General features: G+C 37.2%; 1 protein-coding gene across 8 annotated transcripts in view; it reads left to right on the forward strand.

Moving 5' to 3' along the window:
* Positions 1-12,389, forward strand: part of NBEA (neurobeachin) — a 776,083-nt gene that overhangs the window by 178,090 nt on the left and 585,604 nt on the right. For all 8 annotated transcript variants that reach the window (XM_074986506.1, XM_074986516.1, XM_074986543.1 and 5 more), the window contains exons 11-13: positions 3,942-4,050; positions 8,721-8,873; positions 9,345-9,513. In XM_074986506.1, the coding sequence (XP_074842607.1) occupies positions 3,942-4,050; positions 8,721-8,873; positions 9,345-9,513 (431 nt within the window). The remainder of the gene's footprint in view (positions 1-3,941; positions 4,051-8,720; positions 8,874-9,344; positions 9,514-12,389) is intronic.

The raw sequence follows: 12,389 nt of genomic DNA on the forward strand, positions 1-12,389 counted from the left end.
TTTCCTTTAATCATTTCATTCCTGTGCTTTATGTACAATGGTGTTTTAAAAACAAATATCAGTGGAGTGACTTTGAAGATCTTTTGTACCATTTTTGATGCTAGACACTCTGATAGCTCTGTTCTGTTTTGAAATATACATAAATCATTTTTTTACTGGCTATGTTTAACTGTAAGGCTAAATGTGATCAGTTCTGTTGTCTTACACAGCGTTTGCCCCAAACTGCTTGATGGTTGTATCTTTAGGTGAAATATGAGGTGGCTGTATTTAACATCCAATTTCTCTGACATTTGTAATTTTCATCATTTGAGGTTTGCATCACCCCATTCAGATGCTCTCTTCAATTTGATTATATATGGGGTGTGTGTGTCTTTTCTACATTAAATACTATGCTTTTCTTTGTTTATTTTGGTGGTGGCTGTTGTGGTATATATTGATATTACAGTAATGTTTGGAGTCTCCATATGGGACTAGGGCCGTATTGCTCTAAACACAGTATGATGATTATATAGGAACAAGTCCTTTATCAGTTATCTTACAATCAAAATAGAGAAGACAAACAAATCGTTAGGGGCACAGAGAGGTTAAGTTAACTTGCCCAGAGTTGATAGTAGGTCACTGACAGAGCTGGGAAAGCCAAGTGTTCTGAATCCCAGTTTACCCCATATTTAACATTTTATTTCAATCCTATTCATGATTATAATTTTAGGACCTAATCTCTCAATGATTTGTGTTCCCTGAACTTCACACTTGGTGAGCAGTCCTATTGAAGTCAAGGGGACTATTCACAGTGCGTAGTGTTAAGTAGCCAAATAAAATCTGTGCAGGATTGGTATCTGATGTTTTGAATAGTTTAAACAATTTTGTTTCTAAATATCGGTCAATCTGAAATGTTATATCAGTTCTGCAAAACACAGTTTGCCTCTCCTGAGCTGCTAGTGAATAAAGCAGTTCACTAGTGACTTACTTACTAAAATACATTGTTAACTGAGGACAATTTATGGAGAATAATGTATATGGTTTTATGCTGATTATTGTGACCATACAATAATGAAGCAAGACAAGACACACTGTACCCCGTTCACAGCATGCATTCTGACTACACTATGCACTTTCACATCCAGCACTGCTCACCAGGAGTAGTGCTTCCTATTTCCCTCATCGTGCTGATAATTTTTTTTAGAGTTGGTATGGATTAACTGGTCTCAAAATGTATTCAGAAATAGAAAGTTGGGTCTGAAGAGCAGTAGAACCTTTTGCTTGTTAGATGCCTTGAGTAAAATTTTAATTTGTAAAATGGGGGTGGAATATTTTCTTTAATTCTTTTACCATTGCGAGTACGTACATTAATTGTCCATGGCAAATTCTTATAACAAATGAATATATGGGGACAAATATTTATATAAATAAAATCTGTACATTTGGATGAATTTTTGGTCATTTTTTTAGAAGCATAACGGTTATATCCAAGGACCCTGCCTTTAATTAACTGCAATTCATTTGCAACCTTCCAGAAGCTCCCTGGGTTATTGGAAAAATCATCCTGTAAAGAGTGGGGAGAAGTGCTTCTCTTTTTAATCTCCACCAAAAATTCCTATTTTTCCCTTCCTATGTACTTTTGAGCAACAGGCAGATGTATTCCTTTTCCTTCCTCTGACTCTACCTCATTAATGCATTTATTTTTCTTGCTACATTGCTGTGACCAAGATTTGTTAATTAATTTTCCCCCCTCTAACACATCTTCTTATCACTCCAGGTCAGGGGTTGGCAACCCAAATAACAAGAAGGGCCATTTTTTCCCCTTTGGTAAACTCAGTAATTTTTTCCCAATTTGGTAAACTCAGTAATTCAAGAGCATATGAATATGAGATGGTGCTTAATAAATAATGTCAAACCATATTTTTTTATAACCCCTATTTTAAGAACAGTGCACACACAAAGGTTTGTAATTTGTAAGTCAAGTGCTACTTGACTGCTTTTTGTTTTGATAGTATATAGACTAGCACGGCTCCCTCTGTTACTCAAGATTTGTAATGTGATACATGTTCACTGCAGGCCATTTACAAACTTTTCACATGTTCTCTTTCCTCACACATTACACGTGTGTTTGTGCCACTGCTTTCCTGACTTTCACTCCTGAACTTCTCTCTCTCTGGAGGATGCTAGAGGAAGTTATCCAATGTTTAGAGATCACATATCGCTTGCTATTTAGCTATAAGTTGTTCATTTGGGGGCTTTTAAATGTTCACCATTCATTGAAAATAATCAGAAGTGTTTTTTAAATTTGCAATTAAAGCATTGAGACCCACAAAGAAGTCCTTAAAGAGAGCAATGCAGCTCTGGAGCTGCAGGTTGCGGACCTCTGCCCTAGGTCTTCCCAATATATATTTTCACCTTTTGGGCAAGTCTGCCTCCTATATTGTCACCCATATTTTCTTTTGTTCCTTAGTAGTCTCGTGTGACCAATTTTTGTCTCTACATCCCAGCTAAGGCACTCCCTCACAGAGAGGGGCTGAGCACTTCTGGTTTGGAGGCTGGTTTCATCGATTCTCTTCAAATGGTCTCTTCTTTACACTTTTCCCAACACATGAAACTGATTTTTAGCCCATACTAAAGTGCACATTGGAACATGTATAACCAGGCATCGATGCCTGGCTTTTATCCTAATGATTGTTTGTTTGAGGTGGGTGTATGAAGGAAACCACTGATTCAATTTGCTCTGTTGTGGATCGTGTTGCCTGCATGAATACATATCAGCTTTATTAGCAACCATTCAGTCTGAAGTGATAGTGCGGAGTGGCTAGAAGGTTGGTTGGAAATTTATAAGATTTTCGTTGACTGTAAGATTAAAACAGGAGTTCTCAATCATTTTTCTCAATAATAATAATAATAATAAAGGCCCCAAATATGCTATAAAATTCTTTTGCTTGACTGTCCCATCACTGGTTTTCTGCATATCCCATAACTTAAAACCCAGGACCAGCACCAAGGGACAAAAGCACTAGGTCAACTGTCTGGAGCCCAGGAAAGCTTTGCTCAGGCTATGGTTTCAGCCCCACACAGTTGGGTTCAGGCTTCATTTTTCTGCTCTGTACCCCAACAAGTCCACCTCAGCCCTCCTTTCTTGTTTATTTTGGTGGACCTCCTGAACCCTGCCCACAGCCCCCAGGTGACCCAAGTTCTTGGTTGAGAACCACAGGTTTAAAATATTGCTGACACAATCCCTGTCTACACCAGTGTAGTTCTGTCAGCTAGATTTTATTCATCAACTTCTGCCTCATCAACTGCCTGAGACTTTGATAACAAGTTCTGGAAGTTTATGACAAGGTTTTTAAAACCTGAGGCAGTCCTGACCAAGCTAGGAGAGTTGTCATAGATAATCCTTACTCCTAGTTTGAATGTTATTACAAAAGTATTGTGATATGTGAAGAATTAATTAGAAACTATTCAGCAGGAAATGTGAAATTTGTAGCATTATACTAAAAACAAGGAGAAGTCCTGTGGCCTCTTATAGACTAACAGATTTTTTTGACCATAACCTTTCTTGGGCAAAGACCTGCTTCATTCCATGACATGCATGGTGGCATGATGTGGTCTTTGCCCATGAAAGCTTATGCTCCAAAAAATCTGGGAATCTATAAGGTGCCACAGGACTTCTCATTGTTTTTATGGGTACAGACTAGCATGGCTATCCGTCTGATAGTTTCAAACTTGTAAACAAAACAAAAAAGCAGTCCTGTATCACTTTAAACACTAATGAAACATGCTTTTATGTTTTGTGAAGATCCAGACTAACATGGCTACCTCTCTGTGACAATTCCTTTGTAAACAAGTTCACTTAGAGCCTGTTTCTGCTCACCTAGTAACTGATGAATAGTAAGAATAAAACAGATTGCTTTTTGAACATTTTAATCTGATAAATGCTTGTACTTTACCTGCAGTGCCACCCTTTTGGCTTTCTTGGTCGAACTTCTTAAGAGTTCAGTAGCCATGCAAGAGCAAATGCTGGGTGGAAAAGGCTTTTTAGTAATTGGCTACCTCCTGGAAAAGGTGAGTGTTACTATAATTATTCATAATATTACAACCATAATTTTGAAAACCTAGCTGAATATTTTAAGTCATGTATTTTAGTGCTTCTATATTTATTAGTCTTTATCATTAGTAGTATCTAGGAAGTACTGCAATTTTAATATTTTTATTATGTTTATGGAATATTTTTCATTTTTTCTAGACTGGTAGTTGATATTATGTACTGTTGCCCTTTCTTCAAATTTCTTAACTTTTTTTAAGCTCACATCAGTTTAACTCCTGAAACCCTGTATAGAAATGGAAAGCCAAGTATAAACATAATAGATGCTCTTTAAAGGTTCCTCCAGTTCTTATTTTTCTAATTTCATTTATTTATTTACTCAATGCACATAGAAAGGAGTAACTGTTTATTTTAGTCACCTCTGAAAATTCCTTAAACGTGCAATTTTAAACAGACATATGCTCTAATGTCCCTTCAACCGTTAACAAAAATAATAAAGAAGGGAATACCATCAGGAGCAGTCTCTTTTCAAAGTCTTCCCATTCCTTCATATCTAGGAAAAATAAATGAGTCTTGTATTATGTTCTAAGCTTGATTTATTTATGATTGGAAGAGGATTGAATCAAAAACTTTACTACTTATAATGTGACCCACTAGCTGCTTCCTTGACTCAGAAATGGAATGGACATTCTGTACCAGTACTTGTCTTACAATTGTATGCCAACCCAGGAGAATGTAACAGATGATCTAAATACCATCAAGCAATGATGTAATATGTGTACCCTCCAGAACTTACCTTGCTCCGATGGCGCCTTGTAGTATGCACAAAATGCCTGTAATTTTGTTCATAATTTTCCCCATACTGGAAAGAATTTGTATCAGCAGTGAAATAGAGACAGCGCAGAATAATCAAGCTGTATATCACTTGAAACAAATTTACTGTCTGAAACTTTATAGGTGTTAGTATGGAGCAAAAAAAGTTCCTTTCCTTGTACTGTTGAGGCAAAATACTTTTAAAAAACATATTGATGAGCCCTAGATTTGGAACTATCAACAGTGTAGTCAACGTACTGTCTACTGTAGTTATTGTAAACTTAGGTAACCTATGATTATGGCGTGAAATAAAGAAACTTAGCAGCATTTCACTGTTGGCTGGGGACAAAATGTGTTATGAAACTCCATGAAATCATAAATGTAGAACTTTTAAGTAACAGTATTTTTATGTAAAGCCTCCTGAAATTTTATTTCTTCCATTGGTTTCTGAAAATGGACCATCAAAAAATGGTTTATCAATACAGGAGATGTGAGTTCCAAACAGAAATTCAAAGAAGGCAATGACTGATTGGATGCTTCTGTTTTTCCAACCACCCATTTTACATGGAAATGGCTTTGAAATCTAGTTTGTTTTTGTGGGGGGGAGTGGTTTTCAATTTTTTTTTTTTTTTGGAGTTTGGGGAATAGTCATTTAATGGTCTCAAGGTTTTGAGATTTAGTTGCACAGCTCTACCAAATCAATAGAGCTTTAATATCTATGGTAAATGTTTATGTATAAAAGAAGGAAGTGGCATATATCAGTACCTTGCCACTGGGTTCTTCTGTATATTCGTGTTCTTTTTACATGTCAATAGGACAAAGGAACTGGGGAAATGTAAAAAAATCAATATTAATATTGCTGAACAATGTTCGGGATTTTATGTTGCTGGCCATCATGATGATGTAGATTTAGTGAAAGAGGTTAGGTTAGGTCTAGTTAATCTCAGTATAACCAGAACCATTTTCTTATTGTATGTGTAGGTTAATATTTCCCAAATTAATTCAGCTGGTTGAGGGTAATTCTGGGAGACTCCCTACATGATTTCAACCAGATAAGTTGAAGTGAAATGTGTAGGCTGGTTGTCACAGTTTGGGGTGTAATCCAAACCAGTGTGAGATTGTGTCACTATGTACGCAAAGTAATTTTAAATACTCCCTAGCTATGGATTGTTTGAGAGATAACTTGCTTCTTCCTGTGTTTGATCACAGACTTTGAAACATGATATCAAGTATCCACATCTTCTCATGTAGTGTTAATACATGTATCACAATAGTGTTAGTCAGCAGGGTATCATTAGCTTTCAGAAAAGACCTTCCTTGATGGATTTTTATGACACAATAAGATTTTTATATACTCTTTTGGGTCAACTACTTATCATTTGATGTTTACTCTCTACATGTAGTCCTGGAAACCACTGAAATATATTCCCAGATATATTTGCCTGTTCTGGAAAGAGCCAATGTAAACTGAAGACTTCGTGCTGGTTTCTCCCTTTCTGGTGATAGTTGAGTCATTGCCTCCTTCCCTTGATAGCTTGATAGCTTTGTTTATATTTTATGTAAATACACCACCTGTGTATCTGCCTGATAATGAGACTAATCAGACAAATATCACATTCTTTGCTAAGGCAGAATGAGCTTATGCATTGGTTGCCAAACACATTTTAAATACGTAGTTCTAGCATATGCGGTAACTCTTTTGTGCACACACACATCACGCAAAAATATTAATGTTCAGTGAATTATTAGTTTTTCCAGTGATATATTTAAGTGTCAGTTGCAATTTTTTCCTTTAAAAAAAAAAAAAGGGTGGCAATGCATTATTCCCTCTCTACCTATCATGCAATTCGTGAACAAAGTATTAACTCTTGTCTCTGATTGGCCCATGCATATTGCCAGTCCCATAGCCCCCTTGTTAAATTTTCAGGAAAACAGCTTCATGTTTCCTCCTATGCTGTCCCCATGCTTGGGAGGAGTTTCCCATAACTATGCACAAAGCTACATTCAGAGCTCTAATTTGCCGTACAAAACAGACAACAAGCTGCTGGTGTGCTGTGATCACTGCCTAACAACAATATTATCTGGTTATTCCTTTGTACTTCATTGTCTTTATCAGTTATTTTCTGTCTTAAATTTATTGTAAGCTCATTTGGGCAGAGGACATCTTTTTGTTTTTGTTTTTTTGTATAATTGTCTAGCATAATGGAATGCTGGTCCATGGCTGGACCTCCTAAAATATGTTTATACAAGATTTTGAAGCAAGCTTCCCAGTCTGATAGACTTGGGCTAGGGGGCTTGTGCTAGCACTTTGAAAATAGCTGTATGGATAAGACCTTTGAAGTTGCAGCTCAGATTCCAAAGCACACCTGGCTCCTTGGTTTCGAGAGCCTGAACTCCAGAGTTTTGCTCCAAAATGTTATGTAGAGACATCACTAGATGACACAGTAATACAAATGAAGAAGAACTTATCAAGTCTCAAAATCTCAGGCTGAGCAGAAGCTTTGGCAATTAGAAAAAAGATTATTTAACAAAGAAAATCTGGTATAGTCCTCAATAGTACCTGGAGCCGCAGTGTCCAATATGTTCGCTACTTGTCACAAGCAGCGAATAGGATGCTGTGCTGTGGTGAACGCATACATACCTAACTCATAAGAAATAATAATTCTTTGAATTCCTCATGCATGCTCAAGGTGATTAGCACAGGTGCTCAGTCAGGTGAGGCAGCCTGCCAGCCAGTGGGGAACCCCTGCAGGCACTGATGCTGGCCACAGTGAAAGGGAGCTCTGCAGGGCATGGCAAGGTTTGGGGTTTGGTGTCACACCCTTTAACGTGTGGGTGCAGTGCCACTGTCTGTGCTCTATTCGCAGGGAACAGCTGGAGCTGTGCCACTCCCAGCATTGCTGGGAGGTGGTTGTTACAGGCTATGCGGGGCTCAAAGCCTTTCCGTAGTTAGCCTTTCTTTGCTGCAATGAGTCGTGTTGCCATACTCATGCCTGTGATTACATCATCCAGAGTTTTGTGCAAATTCAAAGGCCAGAAGGACACTGCTGACATAGAGCATTAAAAATAACTGATAGCCCTATAATGGCATTGTATTGCTGATCAGAGATGATGATGGTTTCTGTTGTTTACTTAAACCATGTAAAATGGATCTGCAAGTCTTATCGCTTCAAGTGAGAAAATAGCACTTTGTGATTTTACAGGGTATGCTATGAAATGTAAGGCTTCTTTAAATAAAAGGTAGTAAGAAAAAATCAAATCTCAATACTCTAGCCTAAGTATAAAATAAAAAAATAAAATATTTGCTCAGTTATTTATTTGGTATTGAGACATCCTGTGGGAAAAAAAAGTTCCACCATAAAATATTTAAGTAATTTTCAACACAGAGGAAATGCTGAAGATTTTAAAAGGAATCAGGAAGGCACCACACTGAAAATAATGGAAGGCTGACTGATATGGAGGAAAATGAAACGGAGGAGATATGCAAAAATCTTAGTTGCAGATATTTGAGTATGGGTTAGAAGCAAATGTTCAAGTTGTAAGATTCAAACACCTCATCAGAAAGCAAAAAGGAGCATTTAAATATTGACCGTCACTGAGATGAATTATTAATGAATACAGTAGTTGTGTTTTGAACATGGGAACTGTATGGACCGTAAGGTGGTTTTCTTCTTTCTGAGAAAGACCAGTAGTATCAGTTATGAGAATGTATTTCAGATTTTATACTTGTATTTAATGATGAGAATGCAGCATTTTTATTTAAGCTTAGTAAATACTACTGCAGTGCAAATCTCATTCGGTCTTCCAGCATTATTTGGAAGAAGGAAGTGTATTAAGAGTGAGTTGTAATTTTTTCACTTTTTTTTTCTTTGTTCAGTCTTCTAGAGTTCATATAACCAGGGCAGTTTTGGAGCAATTTTTGTCATTTGCAAAATATCTTGATGGGTTGTCACATGGAGCACCGTTATTGAAGCAATTGTGTGATCACATCCTTTTTAATCCTGCTATTTGGATACATACACCCGCAAAGGTATGCGTACAGGGTAAATGTATTGTTGCTTATACTATAAAGTGACATACATGTTTTGCTTTACCTATGGTAATTAATGCAACTTACTTTTTCTTAATACAGCATTAAATATTTAATTGTAAACCAAAGGCAAAAATCCTGTAATTTTCAGTTTACATTTAACACGTTCGGTATACTGAGTTTTTAGGTGCTCGTCTTTTTTGTTAAGAAATGTGATATAGATTATAGTTCATCCCCTATAGTAACCAATCTGCAGTTGTTTTGGCTCATTCTGATTTAAGACTACATGAATTGAATGCCAAATGCAATACAACTTTAAAATCTGAAAAATCTTACTTTAAATAATGAAAATATGAGCCATTGAAAAAATTACTTTTATATAATTTATTTTAATGAACTTATTTTAAACCTTTTATTTAATGTGAAAATAAGATTAAAATTTAGCCCACAAATATAAAATATATTCTTCAGGTGCAGCTTTCACTGTATACCTATCTGTCTGCTGAATTTATTGGCACTGCTACTATCTACACCACCATACGCAGAGTAGGAACAGTACTACAGCTAATGCACACGCTGAAATACTACTACTGGGTAGTTAATCCTGCTGATAGCAGTGGCATTACTCCTAAAGGACTAGGTAAGTACAGTGTAATTCAATTGTGTAATAAACTTATTATACAACTTTCTCATAATGAACTGTGGTGACAGTAATGGAAATGTGAGAGCTTGTGTAGCTAGTAGACAAGGCATTGGATGAAAGTGTATAATAGGTACCAGTGTGTGGAACTGGCTGATATCTTAAGTAACATAGAAATACGTACATTTGTGAAATACTAAATGATGCTTTATTACACTTTGTACATCTCTTTTTGGGTGCATTCAAAAATGAGCAATTTTACATGTCTTCCTAGGTTCCTGTGCTACATATAAAAAAAAAAAAGAAAATTACAGAAATTTTTGATTGTGTGATTAACTAACTTGCCATCTTTCACATACGAATTCTATAGCTCTGCATTTGCACAATTCCTATCTTCTCATTTGCTTCAGTTTGTACTAATGTTACAGTACTCTCAGAAAAAAATATTTTTACATTGTGACTATCTTAAAGGCAAAACTTCCCGACACAAGATTTAACTTTTGGATAGTGATTGACAGCTGTCATAGATGACCCCTAAAACTACTTGCACAGCTCTGATTTTTTTTTGATAATAGTTTTGAAACTATTCACGTAGAGATTAATCAACAGAGATTAATTTAACCTAACTGAAAGTTACTTATTGATCCACAGGTTCCTTTTTTTTTTCTGATGGCCTATCAGGGGACAGTTATTGTGGTTCCATATTATAAATAAAACTTATTTGAGTGTCCTGTTCATATTCCCACTTTTGGAATATAAGTGATGTTAAGGAACAGGGCAGCCTTCTACAAGTAGTGCGTGTTACAACAAATGGTACATCACTCTCCTCAGCAGTACAGCATATTCTCAGGGTGAGGCTATAAAAAGTGGCATCACAGTCGTCGTCATTCCAGTTCTTTCCAACCTGCTGCCCAAGATAGATTTGACTCCTCCTTATTAAGATCTGTAACAGCTGAAGTAAGGGCTCACACTTCTGAATCCTCTTCCCGCTTGTACACATAGGAAAGGTTAAAAAAAAAATACCACTCTTATGCTACAATTACAGGTAAGGAAGGAGAGGCAGCTAAAGGAAGGAAGAGGCTTAAAAAAGCCTGGATTTATTGCATAAATTAATGTGTGAGGGAGAAGTAGTAAAGAGTCCAGTGAGCTCCCAGCTCCCTTTGCCTAGCCAATGAGGCAGAGAATCAGAAGGAGGAGGAGGGCCTCCCACCCATGTTTGTCTACCACAGTGGGGTCGGATCAGATTTCCTACCAAAATACAAAGTAGCGTGCGAAGATAAGAGATTCATAACATGAAAATACTTTTATAAGAATTCCAGTGCTCGCATGTTGTCCATACATTTTAAACGGCATTTGGTATTTCAAGATGAAAGAATGAGGTCTGTTGTCTATGATTGGTAATTTTACTGAAAGAAGCTGAAAAATGTCATCGTATGGGAAGACGACACAAGACAGTTCATTATCAGAGACAACTGAAGCCTTGAGCTATTTTGGCATAAGTCTTTTTAGTTTTGGAAGAAATTTTAATGGGAATCTTGCCAGTTTCAGAAATTTAGTGTGGCTGTTCAGTGCTTTCAAATAACTTATCTTTGAAAGCATGAAATGTCACATTATAATTTTAAACATTTATAAAGCTTCATGGTTTCTTTTTTTGTGAACATATAGCTTTTCTGATTACTTGCGGGGGGGCAGGAAATACATTTTCTTTTACTATTCATAAAATAGCTTGATTTAAAACCATCTATAGCAGAACCTGCTTTATGGTTTTACGTCTGTGTACAGAACCACAAGCAGTCTTGTGGCACCTTCTAGACTAACAGATACTTTGGACCATAAGCTTTCGGAGCTCTTTTGGAGCATGCATCTGATGGAGCGGGTCTTTGCCCACGAAAGCTTATGCTCCAAAATATTTGTTGGTCTATAAGGTGCCACAAGACTGCTTGTTGTTCCTGAAGCTACATACTAACATGGCTACCTCTCTGATATATATCTGTGTAGTGTCTTAAGAAACAATATGTATGTCTTTTGTGACCTGCAGATTAAATATATAGGCGAGGTCTACACTACAGTGATCTGTCAACAGAAGTTACTGTCGGAAGATATCTGGCAAAAATTCTGTCGACAGATGGCAGCCACACATGAAAGCAGATGACTCTGTCAATTGATCCATTGACAGAGAGCATCCAGCCTGCCTGTTTGGTCTCCCAACAGAATGGCAAACCAAATGCACAGCAGACAGGGCTGCCTGGTTATTGGAAGCCCTGTCTGTTAAAAGGAGGCCCTCTGGAGCATCCACACAGCTTTTTTGTTGACAGGTTCTGTCAAGAAAGGTGTTCTGCCTTATGGGGGAGAGTCAGAAGGCTGTCAAAAGTGTCAAGCTCTATCAACTGTATGCTGGCAACACACATTTTTAGTGTGGACGCTCCATGAGTTTTGTTGACAAAACCCTGGTTTTGTCAACAAAATTCGCTAGTGTAGATGTAGTTATATTATCTAGAGTAAATGTACAGATTGAACTTCTCTTGACCAAAGTTCTGGGGACCTGACGGGTGTTGAACAAGAGAATTTGCCGGACAATGGGAGTTCAATATTGTCCAGCACATTACATACATTTCTACTGCTTACCCAGCTTTTAGAAGGCATTTAAGTATAAATTACAGATAAATAGTAGGCATCCTTCGATCCTGAGGGATCATGGGTTTGCGCCTCAGTTGGACTGATTCAAGCAATGTCTTTTGTGGCTGTGCAATTCAATCCGGGAGTGGCAATCCTTTCCGCACTGTGAGCAGCAGTAGGCAGATGTTGCTCTGGTATCATGGGCACGGATCTTCCTGAGGGCTCTCCTGTCTTCCGCTTCCTTCACCAAGGTAGTTTCA

Source organism: Carettochelys insculpta, chromosome 1 (assembly GCF_033958435.1).
Source record: "Carettochelys insculpta isolate YL-2023 chromosome 1, ASM3395843v1, whole genome shotgun sequence".
Taxonomy (NCBI): Eukaryota; Metazoa; Chordata; order Testudines; family Carettochelyidae; genus Carettochelys; species Carettochelys insculpta.